The 25,176-nt window shown below is 45.8% G+C and overlaps 1 protein-coding gene across 2 annotated transcripts in view; it reads left to right on the forward strand.

Annotated features, from left to right (window-relative positions):
* Positions 1 to 344: 344 nt before the first annotated feature.
* SOWAHD (sosondowah ankyrin repeat domain family member D) overlaps positions 345 to 25,176 on the forward strand; it is a 28,298-nt gene continuing 3,466 nt past the window's right edge. The window contains exon 1 of one of the 2 annotated variants that reach the window (XM_072743326.1): positions 345 to 2,587. In XM_072743326.1, the coding sequence (XP_072599427.1) occupies positions 1,038 to 2,027 (990 nt within the window). In that variant the 5' untranslated portion in view covers positions 345 to 1,037 and the 3' untranslated portion in view covers positions 2,028 to 2,587. The remainder of the gene's footprint in view (positions 2,588 to 25,176) is intronic. The other variant, XM_072743327.1, reaches the window with a different exon arrangement.

The following is a 25,176-nucleotide window of genomic DNA, read 5'->3' on the forward strand; positions in this document are numbered from 1 at the left end:
TCAAGAATCTTCTTTCAGGGTCTCAGTCGCTCAAAAACTGAACTCCCTAACATGGTGGGGGGCAGGAGGCAAGACCTACCACTTCCTGAGGGCAGGGAAGAGCAAAGAGAAGGCCACTGTTAGAAGTGAAAAGGCAAACTATCCTCAAGGAGACCACAGGGACACACCCCTGAAGAGGGCAGGGCATTCCCGCGGCCACTGGCTGCTTCTTGGCGGCGACCTGGGAGGATAAAGAGGGGAGGCCGGAGGGCCGGGCAGGGACCCGCGGGGGGGGGGGGAGTATCCCTTCTCCGTTCCCCGCCAGAGCTTCTGCCTAGACCCCTGTCTCCGTTTCCGCGGCAGGAATCCCGGGCAACCCCGCGCTCTGCGGGGAGGGTCAAGGCCAGACAAAGGGCAAGGCGGGGGAGCCCGAGTCCCGGGCCGCCTCGGCGAATCGAGGGGCGGGACGAAGGCGGCTCGGGGACAAAGTGCAGGAGATAAGAGGGAAGGGCGAAGGCGGGGGGCGGGGAGCCAGCGCCCTGGAGCTGCAAGATCGGGCTCCCGGAGGCCTTGGCTGCCAGCCGAGCCCTGCCCGCCGGGGAGGGGGCGCCCTAGAGCCTCTTCACCCCGGCAGCTGCGGGGATGCCGAGAAGCCGGCGGCGCGGCGCCCAGGGCCCGCTCGCCCCCACCCGGTGCCCGCCCCACCGTGGCGCGCGGGGCCGGAGGCGGGGCCGCCCGGCGCACCTGGCCGTTCGGGGCGGGGCCGCCCGCGACCCGGGACCGGGGAGGTGGCGGCGGTCCCCGCGGGGCGCTGCAAGGGCTGGCCCCGGGGACCCGGCCGGAGCTCCCACACTCCACGCCCCCCACCTCCCGCGCGGGGCCCTCCCCCGGCTCGCTGGCTCTCTCCCTCCCTCTCCCCTCCTTTGCTCCCTCCCTCCGAGCCCAGTTGCTCAAGCCGCTTCCTTCCCCAACGCCAGCGCCAGTTCCTCTCCCGGAGGGGCCCGGGAAGGGCAGCGGACGCTCGGCACTGGAAGCGCCGCGGCGGCGGCGGCGGGACCATGGCCGAGCCCCGAGGGACCGCGAGACGGGGGCCCAAGGCCTCCCTGGTCGCCACCGCGCTGAGCCCGCGGAGCGCCCCGCCGCCCCGCCCCTCGAGAGCGGACACCGGCAGCCTGGGCAGGTACCGGGGCCACGCCGCCGTCGCCTCCCGGGACCCCCTCCTCCACGGCTCGCTGATGCTCTCGGCGGCGGCGGGCTCGGGCCGCCGGCGGGGAGCGCTGCGGGAGCTGCTGGGGCTGCAGGGGGCGGCCCCCGCCGGCCGGCTGTCGGAGGAGCGCGCCGAGGAGCAGTCCCCCGCCGGGTCGAGCGCGCCGAACGCGGCGAATGGGCCAAACGGGCCGGGCGGCGGCGGGCTGGGCCTGGAGCCCCACGAGCACGCGTGGATACTGGCGGCCGCCGAGGGCCGCCTTGAGGTGCTGTGGGAGCAGCTGGAAGCCGAGCCCGGGCTGCTCCTGCGGTGCGACCCGGTCACGGGCTACACGGTGCTGCACTGGCTGGCCAAGCACGGGTGCCACGAGGAGCTCATCCTGGTGCATGACTTCGCCCAGCGCCGGGGCTTGCAGCTCGACGTGAGCGGCTCGGGCAGCGGCGGACTCACGCCCCTCCACCTGGCGGCCCTGCAGGGCCACGACATGGTCATCAAGGTGCTGGTGGGCGCCCTGGGGGCTGACCCCACGCGCCGCGACTACAGCGGCCACCGGGCCTGCCACTACCTGCGGCCCAACGCGCCGCAGAGCCTGCGGGAGCTGTCGGGGGCCGAGGAGTGGGAGACGGCGGGCCGCAGCGAGCGGAACAATGCCAACAACAACAGCAGCGGCGCCGCCCCGTGGACGCCGCGACGGTCCCCGAGCTCAGTGGGCACGAACTCCGCGGAGACACAGGCGAGAGCGGCGGCGGCGACCGGCAAGGAGAAGAACTACACGGGCAGCCGGGTGGCGCAGATTCAGGGCCTCCTCCGCCAAGTGTTCCCCTTCTTCCAGGACCGTTGAGGGCGACAGACACTGGAGAGCGCGGAGGGACGGCGACGCTGCGTCGAAGCCCCTGTCTCGGGTTGTCTTGGGCCGCACCCGGAGGGGTGGCAGCTCTGGCCGCAGCCGAGTGCGCGGGGCCGGCGAGCAGCGGACCACCTACAGGTTTGTCGCAGATGCCTGTCCCGGGTCTCCCACGGTCATGGGCCAGGAGACCTGGGGACCAGGACGCGCCCTAACCGAGATGGAGAGCGCAAAGGCCAATCTGTCCTGGCGCCGAGGCCCAAGACTGGGGACTAAGGAGTTAGGGGCAGGAGTGTGGTCCTGCTTGGCAGAGGAAGAGTCGGGCTTCCAGGAGCCGGTTCTGGGCAGGCAAAAGCTCAGGGTATTGGGAAGCACTTGCTAGAAGAAGGAGTTAAGACTGTAAACCACGGATACAGAGGAAGCGCCCAGCTGAAGGCTGGACTCTGCTATTCCTGCCGGCGAGTCGTCCTTACCCCCCAGCCTGCTCCGAGACATCAGGCTTTACCGGTACTTGTTCTAATGTAGCACCGATGACTTCTTAAGCATATTAAAGCGGGGTATGTTTTCCTTTCACATGACAAAGCTGTCCTTGGGGTGACTTTCCCTCCCCCCCCCCCCCCCCATTAACCACTGAGTGTGCCAAGCTTTCTACATTCGCAGGGAAAAGTTCACCAATCCATGGCCCTGAGCTAGTGATCGGGCTGCTCTGGACCTCGTTCCCACAGCAAATGGCCAAGCCACCCGCTGGCAGGAGCTGCATTCACCTGGGCAAACAGAGTTTGCCTGTCTCCTGGGCTCTTTGGCAGCTAGGTCCTGCTTCCGGCACAAGTCTCATCCCAGGCCAGTTGTCTGTAAGGGGGGGGGGGTAAAAAGGGAAAAATCTCCAAATGTACATTTCTGATGTTTTGTGGTGAGTCCTGTAATTTACCTTGACTTCTGCCTTCCTGTGAGACACACCCACTGACACCTTTTCCAATACATAGGGCTTTAATCATCAGCATTGCCTTTTAATTACCTTTAATATGTAAGTTGTAGTTTGGAAAATGGCTCCCATTCAGAAATGGTCTGAATTGAGTGAAATACAGGAGGGTTGACTTTGGCTGAGAGGAGGGAAAGCAGTTGGTGGCCAGGGACCCATGCTGCCTTAAAGAATAGTGCATTTTCAACATAGCGCTGTATCCCTGGAAGCTTGGGGTGCTCTTGCAATGGACTGTTGTGTCCCCAAGCCCTCCCATCCCTGTCCTTAAACACCAGGAAGAAATTGAGTCATCACAGAGCACAGCCCAGAAACACTACCCTGAGCGAATCCATAGAAGTTTCCCTCTCTGCTGGCGGGCCTGCCTGCCCCCCTAGTACCTCCTCTGTGCTCATAATGGTCCAATCTTCTCTTAATAACCCATTAGATTCTTCTCATCCATGAAATGATCCAAAACCCCCTATCAGTGTTTTTAGCCGGTCACATGTTTCTAGGAACTACACCTTAAAACATATTTACACAGTGTGATGTAGCAATAACTGCATTCTCAATGAACTTCTCCAATGTCTGAAAGGGAGAGGGCGATTGGTTCTGGATTCTGGCAGTTGGCATCAGCATCTGGCATAACTCCCTCCACCCCCGGGCCCATTTTATTTCTTTTTTTTTTTAATTTTTTTTTTAAATTTAATTATGATAGTCACAGAGAGAGAGAGAGACAGAGGCAGAGACATAGGCAGAGGGAGAATCAGGCTCCATGCACCGGGAGCCTGATGTGGGATTCGATCCTGGGTCTCCAGGATCGCGCCCTGGGCCAAAGGCAGGCGCCAAACCGCTGCGCCACCCAGGGATCCCCCGGGCCCATTTTATAGTTTATTTTTTAAGAATTTATTTATTTATGAGAGAGAGAGAGAGGCAATGAGCTGGTGGGAGGCAGAGGGAGAGGGACAAGCAGACTCTCTGCTGAGCGGGGAGCTGTCCCTGGGGCTCCATCCCAGCACCCCGAGATCACAACCTGATTGGAAGTCAGACGCTTAACCAACCGAGCCACCCAGGCGCCCTGCCCGTGCCCATTTTATAGATGCAGGGCTGCGGTTTCCGCTCCACAGTCACCCTTGACAGCTGCCAAGGCCGGTCGGGTTTGATGAAGACTGCCAGGACGGGGCCTTCTTGCCAAATGGCTGGGTCTACAGGCTCCTGGCTCGGAGGGAAGAGTGGCTTGTGCCTTTGCCCAACATTCAAAGGACACTGAGAACAGTAGTCCCCTCTTCATGGGAAAAGGCTGAACCTAAGCATCATAACTATGAGCAGATCTGGGGACCGGAGACAAGCATCTACCCTGCTTTTTCCAACATGAAAACCAAGGCAGCTGGGGGATTTGAAAGCTCTTTCTGTCATTTCTCCTGCAGTCAGCTATTCTTCCCCACAGATTTTTCTCATCATGTGAAAGTGCCTAGCCTACCTCCTCCATGTAAAATTGAGGTTTGGCTGCAGGGGACAAACTCCCATGCTGAAAACTCTCCGTGCCTAACATCAAGCCATTGGCATTTCTGGTATGCTTTTTGAGGCAAGACTGGTATGCTTACCCCAAGAGAAAGAACAAATTCCCTAAGAAACTGCTTTCCAGGGGAGCAAAACAGAGCTAAGCAGATGATACAAATCTACGTTCTCGTTCTCGTAGAGCAAGGGACAAGAAAGGAGATAGAAGCAGGGCTGTGACAGGTGAGCGTGGCAGTTGGGGGCGGGGGGGAGGGGGGCTGGTTGCTGCACAGGCGCGGGGCTTGACCCAGGGTGAAAGATGCGGGAAAGGCTTTCCTGGGAGGTAGGTAAGGCCAGATCTGAGGTTCCAGGGGTGAGTGGGAGTTGGTCAGTGCAGAAGCAGAGGGGCCTCTTGGCAGAGCCCTGGAGTATGTCTGGGAGAATAGAGTGAGTACCAGGAAATGGAAGTCAGCCCTCGCGGCAGGAAGGTGGGAGCTGGAGTCACTAAAGGCAAAGCTGAATAAGTGGCTGGGCGCTCAGATCACCCAGGGTCTCATCGGGCCTGCTAAAAGAGGAACCCAGGTTTTAACCTAAAGGTAGCCAGGAACCCAAAAAGGTTTCTAAGCAGAGAGGAGTAACCTGATGGGATTTTAGAAAAGTCTCTCCAGCAGGCAGTCACACAGAGGATGGGATGTGCCAGGAAGCAAGGGGACAACTGGGGTAGGGGTGGGGAGGATGGAGCATCATGCAAGCAAAGCATTTCTGGAGAAAAGTCATGCTTCAGCTGAGACGTGCAAAGGAGCCTGTGGGGAGCACTGGCTTTCAGACTTTTATCCCCCCATAGAATTTGCTGTCGGAGAGTTTACCTCGGAGCCCCACGTGTAAAACTGGCAAACACAGAGGCGAATAGATGGTAGCACACGGTGACGCCTGGAGCAAAATCCAAAATCACTGGTATGCCCGGCCAGCGGCTCAGCCTAACCTGAGTTTGAATGCTGACTACTGGTGAGTGACCTTGAGCAGGTCATTCACCCCTCTGTGTTGTGCTTTCCTCATCAGTAAAAGCAGACAAATACAATCTCCCTAGTAGGGTGCAGAGGGTTTGAGATCATGGATACGCATCACCTAACACACTGCAGGACACAGAAAACAGGTAGCTGTTTGGAAGAATTTAAAGGTGTTCAGCAGGCTATTGTGGTAAAACTAGTTTCTCTGCCATGGTGGTCCGGGAAGGATCTTGTGGTTACCTGTGTTAACCTCTCTCTAAAATGTGTGCACACTGATTACAAGTCCTTGTCTCTCTGTGCCCGACAAGTGGTTGCTCCCTCTGCGATGTTCTTTACAACCTACCTACTTTGACTTTATTTATTTATTTATTTATTTGAGAGAAAGAGAGCACAGTCAGGAGTTGCAGAGGGAGAGGGAGAGAGAATCTTAAGCAGACTCCACACTGAGTGTGGAGCCTGATGTGGGGCTCGATCTCACAACCCCGAATAGAAACCAAGAGTCAGACACTTAACCCGCTGTGCCACCCAGGCACCCCTGACTTTATTTTTTTTTTAAGATTTATGTTCCTTATTTGAGATAAACAGAGAAGAGAGAGAGAGAGAGAGAGAGAGAGAGAGAATGAGAACAAGCAGGGGGAGGGGCAGAAGGAGAGGAAGAAGCAGACTCCCCGCCAGGCCTGGAGCCCGACCCAGGGCTCTATCCCGGGCTTGATCCCAGGACCGCAGGATCATGACCTGAGCCAAAGGCAGAGGCTTAACAAACTGAGCCACTCAGGAGCCCCTATACTTTGACTTTAGACAAGATCAAAGCAAGCTGACTTGGCTTGTTCTCCAGCCCACAGAAGTAAAAGCAGCAAGTTAACAGGGGCCCACAAATACTAAGTACATTAGATATTGTTTCCAGATAAAGTCATAAACTAGAGTCAGGGCTAAACCCGAAATCCTCTGAAGAGGGTAAATGCATACAAGTGCTTTATCTCCTGACCCTACTATCTACACAAATGCCTCCTTCCATCCCTGACCCTACATTCCACATCCGGCTTCCTGAGACCTCTTCCCTCTTTCCATTCATGTTAAGGAAGGAGATGCCTGTCTCCTCTCAAGATGTGACTCTGGCTCTCCACACCAGCTCCTCCCAGGGCCTAATTCTGTCACTTGTCCCTCTCTCCTGTCTCTAAACTCCCCATCAGCGTGGTTCAGTGTAACAAACGTTTATTAAGAAGCCAGGCTCTTGGGGGCAGGGAACAAACAGGCTCAAGTCTCTCCCCGCCACACTGCCCCATCTTCTGGCCCAATCTCCTGACGCTCCCTCTCCTCTTCACAGCCAGTGCTCTCCAAAAGGAGGTCTCCTCCCCTCACTCTGTCCAGCTCCTTACTTCTTAATCTCTCCTCAACCTTCCGCATCCAGCTTTCCACCTCCACCATCCCCACACAGTTCCTTCCACAAGGCTCTCCAGCGATCACCTCCCAACTGCCAAATTCAAGTCCTTAAGTCACTTCTTGGCCTCACCAGCAGCCACTGTTGGCTACTTTCCAGTCCTTGAAACTCTTCTCTACTCTTCTGTGATCTCTGGCAGCTTTAACTGCTGGCACTTACCAACTTGAAGTCTTAGCAAATCTTTCTTTTCACTCGACCTTCTCTGTTCTCTCCCCAAGATTTTTTCTCCTTTCCCGCGTCCCCCCCTTCTCCCTCCCTCTCTCCGCTCCAGTCACAGGGGTCTCCTAGCTATTCCTTGAAAGAGCCATGTCCGGGCTGCCTGGGTAGCTTAGCGGTCGAGTGTCTGCCTTTGGCTCAGGGCGTGATACTGGAGTCCCGGGATCAAGTCTCACATCAAGGCCCACATCGGACTCCCTGCAGGGAGCCTGCTTCTCCCTCTGCCTGTGTCTCTGCCTCTATGTCTCTCATGAATAAATAATAAAATCAAATCTTTAAAAAAAAGATTGTATTTATATATTCATGAGAGACACACAGAGAGAGGCAGAGACACAGGCAGAGGGAGAAGCAGGCTCCCTGCAGGGAGCCGGACGCGGGACTCGATCCCGGGACTCCAGGATCATGCCCTGGGCCGAAGGCAGATGCTAAACCGCTGGGCCACCCACGGATCCCTATAAATACAATCTTAAAAAAGAGAGAGAGACATGTTCTTCTGAGCTCTGGGATGCCTACGTACTGTTCCCTCTCCAGAAACACTCTTCCCTCTATTCCTTGCCCCCTTCACACGGCCCACTCCACACTCATCCTTCAGATGTTAGTCACCGCCTTGGGGAGCACCTCTTGCCCCTTAGGCTAGGTTGGCACCTCACTCATTCTACTCCTTTCCTTTTTTTTTTTTTTAAGATTGTATTTACTTATTTGAGAGAGAGTACGCAGGAGTGGGGTTGGGTAGAGGCAGGGGGGGAAGCAGACTCCCCGCTGGGCAGGGAACCCAATGCAGAACTCTATCCCAGGACCCAGGGATCATGACCTGAGCCCAAGGCAGATGCTTAACCAACTGAGCCACCCAGGCTCCCCTTTTCTGCTCCTTTTTCATAGTCCTTATTACACTGGAGGAAATTATTCCAGCAGTTATTTAATTACTATCTCCCCCACTACCACTACACTGATATTCCAGGAGGACAGGGACTGAGTCATCTTATTCATCACAGTATCCCTAGTTCCTGGTAGATGGAAGGTGATTCATAAATCAATGTTGATTGGCAATGGAATCATAAATTTGAATTCAAAAGCACTGGAAACAAAACAAGAAATAGATAAATTGGACTTCATCAAAATTAAAGACTTCTGGGCTTCAAAGGACACCTATTAGAAAGGTAAAAAGACAATCCACAGAACAGCAGAAAATATTTGCAGAAGTATATCTCATAAGGGTCCAAGATCCAAAATATATAAATAATCCTACAACTCAATAACAAAAGAATATAAACAACCTGCCTTACAAATGGGCAAAAGACTTGAACAGACATTTCTCCGAAGAAGATGCATATGAAATCTCCAACAAGCACTTGAAGAGATGCTCAACATCCTTAGTCATTAGGACTTTGTTTTGGTTTGGTTTGAGGGGGAGGGGCAAAGAGAGAGAGAGAATCTTTTTTTTTAAGGTTTTATTTATTTATTCATAAGAGACACACACACAGAGAGAGAGATAGAGGCAGAGACACAGGCAGAGGGAGAAGCAGGGTCCACGCAGGGAGCCCAACATGGGACTCGACCCCAGGACTCCAGGATCACACCCCGGGCTGAAGGCAGGCACTAAACCGCTGGGCCACCCAGGGATCCCCGCCCCCAGAGAAAGATTCTTAAGCAGGCTCCACACTCAGCGTGGAGCCCAACATGGGGCTCTATCCCATGACTCTGAGATCATGACCCGAGCCAAAATCAAGAGGTGGATGCTTAACCGATTGAGCCACCCAGGCATCCCTGTTTTGTGTTTTTATAAGGAATCTCTAGGCCCAAAGTGGGGCTTGAACTCATGATCCCAAGATCAAGAGTTGCATGCTATACCAACTAAGCCAGCCAAGTACCCCAGCATCATTAGTCGTTACAGAAATGCAAGTGAAACTCAGAATGAGATACCACTTTATATATACTAGGATAGCTGTTATCAAAAAGGGAGATTAGGAGCACCTGGGTGGCTTAGTTGGTTAAACATCTGCCTTTGGTTTGTCCTGATTCCAGGTTCCTGGGATTGGGCCCTGAGTTCAGCTCTGCTTGGCGGGGAGCCTGCTTCTCCTTTTCCCTCTGCTGCTCCCCCTGCTTGTGCTCTCTCTCTCTGTCAAACAAACAAACAAATAAATATCTTTTAAAAACCAGATTATAACAAGCATTGGGCAAAGATGCAGAAAAATTAGAATCCTCATACTCTGCTGGTAGGAATGTAAAATGGTGCATCCCCTTTAGAAAGCAGTCTGGCGGCTCATCAAAAAGTGAAACATAGAGTTACCAATGTGATATTGTGATTTATAATAAATATATATTTGGTCTTGACCCTGTTCCAGGCCCAGAGCCCCTAAACCTTTGGAATTTCCTGTGATAAGAGTGAGCATGGTGTCTTTTGTTATGTTAAGCAGGTGATTTTTGGAAAGCCCTTAAGATGAGGGCTAGTTGCCAGGGGAATCAACTTTGATAATAGGAATGGAACTTTCAGTACCTCCCCGCAAAACCTCCTGGGAAGGAAGAGGGCCTGGAGGTTGAGTCCATGGTCAATTGCCAATGATTTAATCAACTGGGGCTATGTTATGCCTCCACAAAGACCCAAAAAGACAAGGTTCAAAGAAATTCTGGGCTGGTAAACACATGGAGGTGCTGGCTGAGTGGCACCCTGGAGGGCATGTCAGCTCTGAGCCCATTTCCCATGCCCTGCCCTATGCATCTCTTCCATCTGTCTCTTCCTGAGTCATATCCTTTTATAATAAACTCGGGACCTAATAAGTAAAATGTTTCTCTGATTTCTCTGAACTGTTCCAGCAAATTAATCAAACCTAAAGAAAGGGGCCATGGAATCTGCAATCTATAGCTGGTCAGTCAGAAGCACAGGTGACATCTGGGTTTATGACTGGTATCTAAAGTTGGCAGAGGAGGGGGTGAGTCTTCTAGGACTCCGTCCTCAACCTGTGGAATCTGATGCTCTCAGTAGATAGTGTCAGAATTAAGTGAAATTGAGTTAAACTGTAGGATACTCAGCTGGCGTGGGAGAGTTTCTCCTGTAGCGTGGGGAACCCCGCCCCCGACACACACACACACACACACACACACACACACACGTTGGAATTGGTACAACAATCTGTTTACTATATAACCCAGAAATTCCATTCCTAGGTATCTACTTAGGAAAAATGACTTTTTTTTTAGATTATTTATTTATTTATTCATGAGAGACACAGAGACAGAGGTAGAAGCACAGGCAGAAGGAGAAGCAGGCTCCATGCAGGAAGCCTGATGCAGGACTCAATCCCAGGACCGTAGGATCATGCCCTGAGCCAAAGGCAGATGCTTAGATGCTGAACCACCCAGGAGTTCCTTACCTCAGAGAAATGAAAGCATATATCCACACAAAAACTTCTATATGAATGTTCATAGTGACATCATTCATAATAGCCAAAAGGTAAAAATAACCCTAATGTCTATCAATAAATGTCTATCAACAGATAGATGAATGGATTAACAAAATTTGTGGTTGCCATATGATGGAATATTATTTAGCCAAGAAAAGGAATGAAATTCTGATATATGCAACAATGTGGATGAACGTTGAAAAGGTAATGAGAAGTGAATTAAGCCAGTCACAAAATACCTCCTATTATATGATCCCACTGATATGAAATGTCCAGAATAGGCAAATCCATAGAGACAGAAAGGAGATTAATGGTTTCCTAGGGCTGTGGAGGAAGGGAGACTACAAGCTGATAGCTACAGGGCAGGGAATTTCTTTTCAAGGTGATGAAAATGTTCTAAAATGGACTATGGAGGGGTGCTCGACTGGCTTAGTTGGAAGAGCATGCAAGTTTTTCTTTTAAAAATTTATTTAAGGATGCCTGGGTGACTCAGCGGTTGAGCACCTGCCTTCGGCCCAGGGCATGATCCTGGAGTCCGAGGATCAAGTCCCGCATCAGGCTTCTTGCGTGGAGCCTGCTTCTCCCTCTGCCTGTGTCTCTGCCTCTCTCTCTGTGTCTCTCATGAATAAATAAATAAAATCTTTTAAAAAATTAATAAGATCATTTGCAAATACATTCTCACACTCAATAGGTTACCTTTTTCTTTTCTTGATGGTTTCCTTCACTGTGCAAAAGCTTTTTACTTTGATATAGTTGCAATTATTTAATTTTCCCTTTTGTTTCCCTTGCCTGAGGAGATAGATCTAGAAAAATATTGCTAAGACTAATAGATTACTAAGAGATTACTGCTTTTTAAAGAAGATTTATTTATTTATTTATTTATTTATTTATTTATTTGAGAGAGAGAGAGAGAGAGAGTGGTAGGGTAGGGGCAAAGGGAGAGGGAGAGAGAGAATTTCAAGCAGACTCCCCACTGAGCATGAAGCCAGATGTGCAGCACAATCCCACGACCCTGAGATCATGGTCTGAGATGAAATCAAGAGTCGGATGCTTAACCAACTGAGCCACTCAGGTACCCTAGGTGCTTTTTTTTTTTTTTTTGAGTCTTATGGTTTTAGGTCTTACATTTAGGTCTTTAATCTTTAATTTTGAGTTTATTTTTATGTATGGTGCTAGAAAGTGGTCCAGTTTCATTCTTTTGCATATTGCTGTCCAGTTTCCCCAACATTATTTTTTGAAGAGACTGTCTTTAACCCATTGTATATTTCTGCCTCCTTTGTCATAGAAGAATTGGCGATATAGGCATGGGTTTCTTTCTGGGTGCTCTATCCCATTTCATTGATCTATGTGTCTATTTTTGTGCCAGTACCATACCATTTTGATTACTGTAGGCTTGTAGTATAGTTTTAAATCTGGGATTGTGATACTTCCAACTTTGTTCTTCTTTCTCAAGATTTCTTTTGTTATTCAAGGTCTTTTGTGGTTCCGTACAAATTTTAGGATTATTTGTAGTTCTGTGAAAAACACTATTGGTGTTTTTATTGGGATTGCATTGAATCTGTAGATTGCTTTGGGTAGTAAGGACATTTTAACAATATTCTTCCCATCCACGAACATGGAATGTCTTTCCATTTACTTACATCATCTTCAGTTTCTTTCATCAATGTCTTAGAGTTTTTCAGAGTACAGGTCTTTCACTTCCTTGGTTAAATTTGTTCCTAGGTATTTTTTTCTTTTTGATGCAATTGTAAGTGGGATTGTTTTCTTTATTTTTCTTTCTGTTATTAGTGTACAGAAATATAACACATTTCTGCATATTAATTTTGTATCCTGCAACTTTACTGAGTTCATTTATTAGTTCTAGTTTTCAGTAGAGTCTTTGGAGTTTTCCACATATAGTATCATGTCATCTGCAAATAGTGAAGGTTTTTTTCTTCTTCTTCTGTTCCGTTCTTCTTTTTTAGAGAGTGTGAGTGGGGAGGAGGGGCAGAGGGAGAGGAAGAGATAGAATCTGTTTTTAACATTTATTTATTTATTTATTTATTTATTTATTTATTTATTTATTTATGAGAGAGAGAGAGAGAGAGAGAGCAAGAGAGCACATGAACCAGGGAGGGGGAAGAGGGGAAGAGGGAGAAAGAGAATCCCAAGCAGGCTTCACACTCAGCAGAGAGCCTAATGCAAGGCTCAATATCCCAACCCTGAGATCATGACCTAAGCCAAAATCAAGAGTCGAATGCTTAACCCACTGATCCATCAAGGCATCCCTTTACTTCTCCTTTATCTATTCGATGCCTTTAAAATTTTTTAAAAATTTATTTATTCATGAGAGACACAGAGACAAGGCAGAGACACAGGCAGAGGGAGAAGCAGGCTCCCCACAGGAAGCCTGATGTGGGACTCAATCCCGGAACTCCAGGACGACGCCCTGAGCTGAAGGCAGATGCTCAACCACCGAGCCACCCAACTGTCCCTATTTCAATGCCTTTTATTTCTTTTCCTTGTCTGATTGCTGTGGCTAGGACTTCCAGTGCTATGCTGAATAAAAGTGGTAATGAACCTCCTAGTCTTGCTCCTAATCTTAGAGGAAAGGCTTTCAGCTCTTCACCATTGAATATGATGTTAATTGTAGGTTTGTTATATATGGCCTTTATCGTGTTAAGGTATATTCCCTCTAAACTCACTTTGTCAAGAGTTTTTATCATGAACAGATGATGAATTTTGTCAAATGGTCTTCCTGCATCTATTGAGATGATCATATGATTTTTATCGTTCATTAGGTCAATGTGGTGTATCATGTTGATTGATTGGTGAATATTGAATAAACCCTACTTGATCATGGTGGTGAATGCTTCTTTTAATGTATTCTTAAATTCGGTTTGCTAATAATGTGTTGAGGATTTTTGCATCTATGTACATCGAGGATATCGGCCTGTAATTTTCTTTCTTTCTTTCTTTCTTTCTTTTTTTTTTTTTTTGTAGTGCCTGACTTTGGTGTTTGGGTAATGGTAGCTTCATAGAATGAATTTGGAAGGATTCCTTCCTCTTCTCTTTTTTGTAATGGTTTGAGAAGGATAGATATAATTCTTGTTTAAATGTTTGGTAGAATTCACCAGTGAAGCCAATTGGTCCTGGGCTTTCATTTTTTGGGAGTTTATTTTTTAAAAGGTTTTGTTTATTTATACATGAGAGACAGAGAGAGAGAGAGAGAGAGACAGAGAGAGAGAGAGAGATGCAGAGACACAGGCACAGGGAGAAGCAGGCTCCATGCAGGGAGCCTGACATGGGACTCGATCCGGGGTCTCCAGGATCACACCCTGGGCTGAAGGCAGTGCTAAACCACTGAGCCACCTGGGCTGCCCATTTTTAGGAGTTTTTGATTACCAATTGAATTTTGTTACTAGCAATTGCTCTGTTTAGATTTTTTATTTCTTCCTGATTCAGGCTCAGAAGATTGTATGTTTCTAGGAATTTATGCATTTCTTCCTGGTTGTCCAATTTTATTGGCTTATAATTTTTTTTATGATAGTCACAGAGAGAGAGAGAGAGAGAGAGAGAGAGACAGAGAGACAGAGACACAGGCAGAGGGAGAAGCAGTCTCCATGCACCAGGAGCCCGACGTGGGATTCGATCCCGGGTCTCCAGGATCGCGCCCTGGGCCAAAGGCAGGCGCCAAACTGCTGTGCCACCCAGGGATCCAGCTTATAATTTTCTTAGTAGTGTCTTACAATTCTTCATATTTCTTTGGTTGTAACTTCTCCTCTTTCATTTCTTATTTTATATATTTGAGTCCTCTCTTTTTTTCTTGATGAGTCTGGCTAAAGGATTATCAATATCATTTATCTTTTCAAAGAACCAACTCTTGGTTTTATTGATCTTTTCTACTGTTGGGTTGTGTGAGGGATTTTTCTTGTTTTTTTTTTTTTTGTTTTTTTTTTGTTTTTTTAGTTTCTGTTTTATGTTTCCATTCTCATTCTTATTATTTTCTTCCTTCTACTAACTTTGGGCTTTCTTTGTTCTTTTTCTAGTTCCTTTGAGTGTAAGGTTAGATTGTTTGAGACTTTTTTCCTTGTATCTGGAGGTAGGCTTGTGTTGCTATAAACTTCCCTCTTAGAACTGCTTTTCCTGTGTCCCAAAGATTTTGAACTGTTATGTTTCCATTTTCATTTGCCTCCAGGTATATTTTGATTTCCTTTTTGGTTTCTTTGCTGACTCATTTGTTGTTTTGTAGCATATTATTTAGCCTCTACATATTTGTGTTTTTTTCCTGTTTTTTTTTCTTATAATTGAGTTATAGTTTCAAACCGTGTGGTTGGAAAAAATATTTGATATTATTTCAGTCTTCTTAAATGTATTGAGACTTGTTTTGTGACATAACATGGGATTTATCCTGTAAAATGTTCCATATGCACTCGAAAAGAATATGTATTCTGCTGTTTTGGGATGGTATGTTCTGTATATATGTGTTAAGTCCATTTGGTCCAACGTGTCATTCAAAGTCATTTATCCTTACTGATTTTCTGTCTGCATGATTTATCCACTGATGTAAGTGGGTGTTAAAGTCCTCTACTGTTGGGGCACCTAGGTGGCTCAGTCGACTAAGTGTCTGCCTTTGGCTCAGGCCATGACCTCAGGGTCCTGAAATCGAGCCCCACATGGGGCTCTCTGCTCAGCAGGGAGTCTGCTTCTCCTTCTCCCTCTGTCCCTCTCCCTGCTTGTGCTCACTCTTGGGTATATGCTTTCTCTCTCAGATAACTAATTAATTAATTAATTAATTTTAAAAGTCCCCTACTATTATTGTATTACTGTCACATTCTCCTTTATATCTGTCAATATTTGCTTTATATACTTAGGTGCTCCCCTGTTGGGTGCATATACAATTGTTATATGCTCTTGTTGGATTGATCCCTTTATCATTATGTAATGTTCTTCTTTGTCTCTTATTACCTTATTTCTTGTAAAGTCTATTTTGTTTGATGTAAGCTACCCCACCTTTTATATTTTTGCTTCCATTTACATGGAGTATATTTTTCCATTATTCACTTTTTGTTTGTATGTGTCTTTTTTTTTTTTTTTTTTTTTGTATGTGTCTTTAAGTCTGATGTGAGTCTCTTGTAGGCAGCACATGGATGGGTCTTGTTTTGTTATTTTAATCTATTCAGTAATCCTAGTCTTTTTATTGGAGCATTTAGACCATTTGCTTTTAAAGTAATTATTGATGGGTATGTACTTATTGCCAATTTTGTTAATTGTTTTCTGGTCATTTTTGTAGTTTTCTGTTCCTTTTTTTCTTCTCTTGCTCACTTCCCTTGTTGATTAATTACTTTCTTTAGTGTTATCTTTGGATTCCTCTTTATTTTTTGTGTATCTATTATAGGTTTTTGGTTTGTGGTTACCATGAGGTTCATATGTAACATCGTAAGTTTATAGAAGTCTATATTAAGTTGATGGTGACTTAAGATCAAATGCATTCTAAAAGCACTACATTTTTACTCCTTTTATGTATATGATGTCATATTTTACATCTTTTTATTTTGTGAATCCCTGAATTAATTTTTTAGATGTAATTCATTTTATTGCTTTTGTCTTTTACTATTCATACTAGCTTTATAATCGATTGGTCTATATTACCTTTACTCCATATCTGCTTTTACCAATGAAATTTTTTTCATAATTTTCTTACTTCTAGTTATATCCTTTTCTTTTCTGCTTAAAGACCCTTTACCATTTCTTGGAAGGCTGGTTTAGTGGTGATGAACTGCTTTAACTTTTTAAAAAAGATTATTTATTTATTTATTTATTTGAGAGAAAGAGAGAGAGAGCAAGCAGGGGGAGAAGAGGGGGGAGAGAGGGGGGAATCTCAAGCAGACTCCATGCTGAGCACAGAGCCTAATGTGTGGCTTGATCTCAACACTCTGAGATCATGACCTGAGCCAAAACCAAGAGTCACACACCCAATCGACTCAGCCACCCAGGCACCCCATTAACTTTTCTTTGCCTTAGAAATTCTATCTCTCCTTTAATTCTGAATGATAACCTTGCCGGGTATTCTTGGTTGTAGGTTTTTCCTTTCAGCACTGTGAATATATCATGCCATCTCCATCTGGCCTGCTAATTTTCTGCTGAAAGATTAGCTAATTGCCTTATAACCTTTACCTTGTACATAACACACACAGAGGGAGCTACTGAATAAATAATGAAAGGAAAGTATCAACTCTCATTTATCCTTATATCCCAGTACCCAGTACAGAAATATGAGCATTCCTTTTGCATCATGCTTTAGGCCCATCCATTTCATATTTGACACTTGTCTCAACCTCAAGGACAGAGAGAGACCCATAGGACCGACATTTGTTCCCACAACAACCTGTGTACACTTGGCTTTCAGTCCTCATCACCCAGCAAAATTGTTGCATGTGGTGTGTAGGAGAGTTGGGCTGATGACTGTGAGAAGTGGCAGCCCTCAGAAAGGCAAGGAGGGGGATCCCTGGGTGGCGCAGCGGTTTAGCGCCTGCCTTTGGCCCAGGGCGTAATCCTGGAGACCCGGGATCGAATCCCACATCGGGCTCCCGGTGCATGGAGCCTGCTTCTCCCTCTGCCTATGTCTCTGCCTCTCTCTCTCTCTCTCTCTCTCTCTGACTATCATAAATAAATAAAAATTTAAAAAAAAAGGCAAGGAGGAAGAAGTCTGTAAATAGAAAGCTCACAGAGAGGAGGCGCCTGGCTGGCTCAGTTAGAAGAGCATGTGACTCTTGATCTCAGGGTTGTGAGTTCAGGCCCCACATTGGATGTAGAGATTACTAACTAAATAAGTGAACTTAAAAAGAAAATTGGCAGATAAACTAAAGGATGTGGAGTAACGATGCTCCTGGGCTTGGGGGTAAGGTGTTTTCCAGGCTGCAGAGGCCCTGAGACATCCCTGTGAGCTCAGCTCAGTATGATAAATGATGTTCACATTGGGGGCCCTGGGTGATTATGACCAGAGTAAAATATCCAGCAGTTCAGTTGAAGAAGGCAAGAACTTTATGGTGCATCCTGAATATGTAACAGCCTAGGGAGTACCTGGCTGGCTTAGTTGGTAGAGCATGTGATTCCTAATCTTGGGGTCTTGAGTTTAGGACCCACATTGGACATGGAGCTTACTTAAAAAAACCCTCTGTTCTGAATATGTAACAGTCTGAAAGCTTTAGTTCATAAGAGGGTACTCCTCAGTAATACAGAAAATGTACATTTATGGAACACAGTCAATGGATGAGGTGCTCCAGGATTTGGAGCCTTTTAAAGATGGAATGGTCTTTTTGATGTGTCAGCTTAGCTAGGCTACAGTCCTCATTTATTCAAACAGTAATCTAGGTGTTGCAGTGAAGGTTTTACAGATGTAATTAAATCCATAGTTCACTTTTTTTTAAAAGATTTTATTTATTCATGAGAGACAGAGAGAGAGAGAGAGAGGCAGAGACACAGGCAGAGGGAGAAGTAGGCCCCATGCAGGGAGCCCGATGTGGGACCCGATCTGGGGTCTACAGGATCACGCCCTGGGCTGAAGGTGGTGTCAAACCGCTGAGCCACCCGGCTGCCCCAGATCATGGTTTCTAATACCATTCTCTAATACAAGAAACCAAAGTTCCTTGTTTCCTTGGAGAAATGACTGATTCTAGGGCTGGGGAGGTAGTGGATTATAACACAAAGTATAAAAGAAATATCCATGTCCATTTTGATATAAAGAAATGATAGAACAAATAAATAAATAGATAAATAAATAGGAAAGAAGAGGCAAATCTCACATGCAGAATTATTCCAAATAATTTATAGGGATATGCCTTCCTTATGGTCTGCTTCCCACTCCTTCAGAGAGTGCAGCATATTGTGACTTCCTTCCAAGAAGTACAATTGAGAAGGGGGAAAGTAACTTTACAGTGGAGAAGCCTGACCAACACTACTTCAGCCAGGTGATCAAGGTCAATATCAAGGGTGATAAATCATATTGATAGTATGTACCCTTGATGTGATCTGATGAGAATGGCACTTTTTCTCTGTCATCTTCCTCCCCAAAACTTATAACCTCCATCTAAAAATGAGAAAAACATCAAATAATCCAATATAGGGGCATCCTACAAAATATTTGACCAGTACTCCTCAAAATTGTCAAGGTCTGGAAGGGAGGGTGGTGGGGGGATGGGGTAACTGGGTGATGGACATTACGGAGGGCATGTGATGTAATCAACACTGAGTATTATATAACACTGATGAATCACTGACCTCTACCTCTGAAACTAATAATTATATGTTAATTAATTGAATTTAAAATTTAAAAAGTGACCAAAAAGAAAAAAACTATCCAGGTCATCAAAAAGGAAAGTCCAAGACACTATCACAGCCAAGAGGAGCCTAAAAGGACATAACAACTATATGCAAGGTGGATGAAATCGTGGAACAGAAAAGAATATTAGATAAAAACTAAGAAAATCCAAATAAACCATGAACTTTAACTCTGTATTGTCTTCTCAATTTTTTGGTAAATCTCAAACTGTTCTTTAGAAAGTCTATTTAAAAAACTGCATTAGGGGGGCACCTGTCTGGCTCAGATGGGAGAGCACATGACTCTTGATCTCAAGGTTGTAAGTTTGAGCCCTACGTTGAGTGTAGAGACTATTTTAAAAATAAAATAAAATCTTTTGGGCACCTATGTGGCTCTGTTGGTTAAGCATCTGCCTTCAGTTCAGGTCATGATGCTGTGGTCATGGGATTGAGCCCCACATTGGGCTCCTTGCTTGGTGAGGACCCTGATTCTCTCTCTCCCTCTGCCTGCCACTCCCCCTGCTTGTGCTCTCTCTCTCTGTCAAATAAACAAATAAAATCTTTTTAAAAAATAAAAACAAGACAAAAAATGAAATCTTTTTTAAAAATATTTTATTTATTTATTCATGAGAGATGCACAGAGAGAGGAGGCAGAGACACAGGTAGAGGGAGAAGTAGGCTCCCCTTAGGGAGCCCGATGTGGGACTCGATCCCAGGACCCCGGGATCACGCCCTGAGCTGAGAGCAGATGCTCAGCCACTGAGCCGCCCTGAAATCATTTTTTAAAAAATAAACTAGATCAGGAAAAGATCGGATGAACAAATACTTGTGACTGCACTGTATACAAGTTTCAGTACTAGGCTACAAAATCAGGAGTCATTTTGCTATTTCCATTTTTACTTTGATTTTTTAAAAAGATTTTATTTATTTATTAATGAGAGACACAGAGAGAGAGAAACAGAGGCAAAGGCAGAGGGAGAAGCAGGCTCCATGCAGCGAGCCCAATGTGGGACTCAATCCCGGATCCTGGGATCATGCCCTGAGCCGAAGGCAGATGCTCAACCGCTGAGCCACCCAGGTGTCCCTACTTAATTTTTTTAAAGGATTTGGTTATTTGAGAGAGACTGAGAGTAGGAGCTGGGGGAGGGGCCCAGGGAGAGGAAGAGAGAGAATCCCAAGCACACTCCCTGCTAAGTGTGGAACCCAACGCAGGGCTCCATCTCACGACCCTGAGATCATGACATGAGCTGAAACCAAGAGTCAGTGCTCAACCAACTGAGCCACCCAAGCACCCCACTTTTTTTTTACTTTAATTTAAAAGCAAATCTTGATGATTCTAGTGACCGGTAATTTGCTGACCCTCTATGATAGTGACTATCCTATCTCCTAGTCAGTGCAAAATAAGTGGCTTTTCTATTCCCAGAGACATTAGTAGATAGCCCTCCATAGATAACCTCACCTTTTATTTCATCAAAAATATATAAAATATCTAAAAATAATTTGTTCAGCTTTCTGCAACAAAGCCTATGAACTGACTTGCATGTGTACCCATTCTTTTCCTCCTGTGCTCCTGTTATAATAATAATAGCTACCATTTATGCAATGCTACCTACCTATGTGCCAGGCACAATAATAAGCCTATTACATGCATTATCTCCTTTAATTGTTAGACCAAATTTAGTAGGTTCTCATAATTTTCCCATCTTAAAGTTGAGGAAACTGAGACTCAGGGAGAGTAAGTGACTTGCCCAAGGTCTCACAGCCAGAACCAAGTGTTCTCCAGAATCTAAATTCTTTTTTTTTTTTTTAAGTACTCTCTCCCCACAACGTGGGGCATGAACTCACATCCGTGAGTTCAAGGGTTGCATGCTCTACCAATGAGCCAGCCAGGCACCCCTGAACTCTTTTTTAAAAAATTCCTGGCGATCCTTGGGTAGCTCAGCAGTTTAGCGCCTGCCTTTGGCCCAGGGTGTGATCCTGGAGTCTCCATCATTACTCACCCAGACTGCAAACCACAGCCTCTGACCAGTCTACTCCTAGCCTACCCTGCCCCACTTCCAACCAATCTGATCTCAGCAGTCCACACAGTAATCCTGATGACTCCTTAAACCCAAATCTGATAGACCATTGTCCAACTTTGAAACCTTCGATATTTTTCTGGGCCTCAGGATAGAATTCAAAATCTCTCTCTCAAAAAAAAAAACAAAAAAACAAAATCTCTCTCAAAACTTAGAGGCTCCCCATGATCTGACCCCTGCTTATGTCTCCAGCCTCATCCCTCATCACTACTTCTGTCAGCACCTTCTCCTGCCACCACCGAATATGTACTTCTCTGTACTTCCGCCACAGACAGTGACTCTCAGTTCCCTAAGTCTTCCAGCTTCCTCTTGACTGGGCCTTTTCACAGTCTCCTTCTTCTGCATAGGACATGAACATGTCACACGCCATCTCTCAGACCTAACTCCTCTTCAGCCTTCAGAGCTCAGCTTGCTCTTCCTCAGCCCCTCCCATGTTCAGGACAGGTACACAAGGATTTCATGCCTTCCTCACCACAGCACTCAGCATTAAGAGCTGCAAATGTCTGCATGCTCGCCTGTAGACTGTGAGCCTGTGAAGATGGGAGCCTGTGGATGTGGCTCACCATTGCAGCCCAACACCCAGCACCCAGCGCCCAGCACTGAGGGTCGACCTCATAGTCTATAATGGGTGTTTATGGAATGAACAAGTGGGAGTTGGAGGCAGTCGATCTTGAATTTAGATCCAAGGTCCTTCTGATTAAACTAAATCATTTTTTTGTAGTTCATTTGCCTTCTGTTCCCATGCCTTTCTCCCTTTGGTGAGCCCCGTAGAAACACTTTTTTTTCACTTTCTCTAATGAATACCATATCACAGATACATTTAGAGTTACAAATGTGGCACTAGAGGTTCATGGCTTTAGAAGCAATTTCCTTATTTCAAGTGGAAGGAAACTAAAGTCCCCAAAGTTGAATTGGTTGTTAGGAGCAGGCCCACTGTAGCTATAAAACTGGGACTAGACCTCAGATTTCTTTTTTTTTAAAGTTTGTTTATTAAAAAATAATAATAATAATAAAGTTTATTTATTTAGGTAATCTCTATATCCAATGTGGGACTCAAACTCATGACCCTGAGATCAAAAGTCGCATGCTCTTCTGACTAAGCCAGCCAGGTACCCCCACACCTCAGATTTCTTGATTTTAGTACTCTATGCCCTCTCTTACACCATGCTGTGAAGGATTAAAGGTGATCATGAGTTCTTTGATACTCTTCCCAATGGTGGGTTCTATATCCTCTTCCCTTGAATCCAGGTGGGTTCTGTAATGCTTAGATCAATAAATACAGCAAAAGAGATATATTGGACGGAGCCCAAACTGATAATGTATCCCTTCTAAACATGTATTAAGAATTTTGAGGGGAAAAAAAAAAAGAATTTTGAGGGCAGTCCCGGTGGTGCAGTGGTTTGGCGCCGCCTGCAGCCTGGGGTGTGATCCTGGAGACCCGGGATCGGGTCCCACGTCAGGCTCCCAGTGCATGAAGCCTGCTTCTCCCTCTGTCTGTGTCTCTGCCTCTCTCTCTGTGTGTCTATGAATAAATAAATAAAATCTTTAAAAAAAAGAATTTTGAGATAGTGGGGTGCCTAGTTGGCTCAGTTGGAAAAGCATGCAACTCTTGATCTTGATTACATCAGGTATCGAGTATAAAGATTACTAAAAAATAAATAAACATGGGGTATAGAGATTACTAAAAAAATAAATCAACTTCATTTTTTTAATTTTATTTTTAAAAAATTTTTATTTATTTATGATAGGCACACAGTGAGAGAGGCGACGCCTCGACGTGGGATTCGATCCCGGGTCTCCAGGATCGCGCCCTGGGCCAAAGGCAGGTGCCAAACCGCTGCGCCACCCAGGGATCCCATAAACTTCATTTTTTAAAAAAAGATTCTATTTACTATTTGACAGAGAATGAGAGAGAGCACAAGTAGGCAGAGCAGCAGGGAGAAAGAGAAGCCATCTCCTTGTTGAGCAGAGAGCCCATCACGGGGCTTGATCCCAGGACTCTGGGATCATGACCTGAGCCAAAGGCAGACACTTCACCTGAGCCACCCAGACATCCCAATAAATAAACTTAAAAAAATAGAATAATTTAAAAAAATAATTTCAAAATGGCAAAAGCAGGGCGTCAAACTCAGCAGAGAGCCCTGTGCAACTGCACAGTCTGTACTCCCATGAACATGCTCCTGCTGCCCGTTTCAGAGCTCAGGTCAGAAGAGACTGTCAGCAGCTTCCAGTTCTTGTTTCTTGGAACATTTGGTCAAGCAGGTGCCATGTAAGCAGTCAACTAGCTTGAGATCTCCATGTTGTGAGAAGCCCAAGCTACATGGAAAGGCCCTGGGGAGATGAGATGCCATATGGAGGAAAACAGACCAAGGAATGCCAAGGTGCTCAGCATGTGAGTGTAGGGGTTCAGAACGATCACCTCAAGATGTGCCACTTTTACACGCAGATTATTTCAAGCTGAAAACAATCAAGGCCCAAAAGACTGAGGAAGAAACTTTGATCTTCCCTCCAGCTGCCTAAAAGAATTTGGAGGAAGAATCTGCTCCAAGAAGAGAACTAACACCATAGATAACTACAGTGTAATATGAACTAAGTATGGTAGACAAGGAGGCACCTAGCAAGGCCTGTTTGATCTAAGTTCTATGATCCATTGCTTCTGTGTGGCCTTGCAAACTATATGTTTACCAAACATTTATTCCTTTCTATCTTCCTGCCAGTTGCTTTCCTTCTCTTTGAAGTCCCAGGCCCCTACCCTCTTATCCTTCATTCAGGATGACATATATACCTCATTTTACTGGTCTTTAGAATGCTCATGTTTATTGGATTCCTCATACATATATAATTAAATTTGATTGTCCCTTGTCAGTCTGTCTCATAGCAAGACAATTCTTAGATCAGTCAGAAGAACCTTGAAGGGTAGAGGAAATTTTCCCTTCTCAACATAAGTGAAGAGGCCATCCTGGGAGTGGATTCTCCAGGCCCTGTTGCTCCCAATATCCAGTCAAGGCCTATTCAAGTTACTGACTCATAAAATAATGATGGAAACAAAATGTTTTAGGCCACTAAGTTCAGGGATAGTTTGTTACCCAGCAATAGATAATGGAAAAATGTACTGTCCCTAGTATTCTTTGAAATGTCAGTGAAAATCTTATAAAGCACAAAGCTTTTATTTGTATAAAATGTCGCCATTCTGGGATCCCCAAATTACATACTAAGTATATGGTTGCATGCATATTAGAAACATAGGAATGTCACTTTGGTGATTAAAGACAAAACATGTAAAAATGAGGGACACCTGGGTGGCTTAGCGGTTGGGCATCTGCCTTCAGCTCGGAGTGTGATCCCCGGATCTGGGGGTCGAGTCCCACATTGTGCTCCTTGTGTGGAGCCTGCTTCTCCCTCTGCCTATGTCTCTGCCTCTCTCTCTCTCTCTCTCTCTCTCTCTCTCTCTCTCTCTCTCTCCCCCTCTCTGTCTCTCATGAATAAATAAATAAAATCTTTTTTAAAAAAGCAAAAATGAAAAAAAGATAAATAAAGGATAAAAATACATCTCACACTAGGGACATATACTGTTTTGGCACTAGGCTTAACCAGACCTTTTAATTTAAAATATATGAGTTCAGAATACTTCTCTTGGCCTCCAGAAATACTTCTCTGTCATTGCACTTATAAAACTGTAGGATAATTAAGTGTCTGTGTGTCTATTTGTCTATTTCCCTGACTAGATCAATGTTTTTCAAACTGTGGATGCAACCTATTAATGGGTTATGAAATGTATTTTTAATGAAATAGAATAAAACAAAAATATGTGTCGCACATAAGTATTAAATCAAGAAACTTGCAAGTGTGTGTGTGTGTGTGTGTGTGGCTACTGGACTAGACTGTGAGATCCCAATACAGCGTCCATGCCTAGCCTATTCACCACTGTATCCCCAGCAGCCAGCATATTGTTTGACACATCTAGATGTTCTATAAATATTTGTTATTGTTGACATTTCCTATTTGGAGATGAACATCCTCATCTTCTTGGGACCCTTTACTCTTTCCTAATAGTGCTGGCCTCCAGACTTCCACTCCTTCCATAAATTAGGGAGTCTTATAGCAGTTTATTTATTATTCATTCATTTTCAGTTTTTAGTTTTCAGTTTGCTCCTAAATATCTGCACCGGTGTGAGCTTTCTCTTAACTGCCTGCTGAAATGGAAAAGGTCTATCCCTTCCCCAATCCAGTCAAAGGATAAAGAAGGAAGCAAAGGAAAG

Source organism: Vulpes vulpes, chromosome X (genome assembly GCF_048418805.1).
Source record: "Vulpes vulpes isolate BD-2025 chromosome X, VulVul3, whole genome shotgun sequence".
Classification (NCBI taxonomy): Eukaryota; Metazoa; Chordata; class Mammalia; order Carnivora; family Canidae; genus Vulpes; species Vulpes vulpes.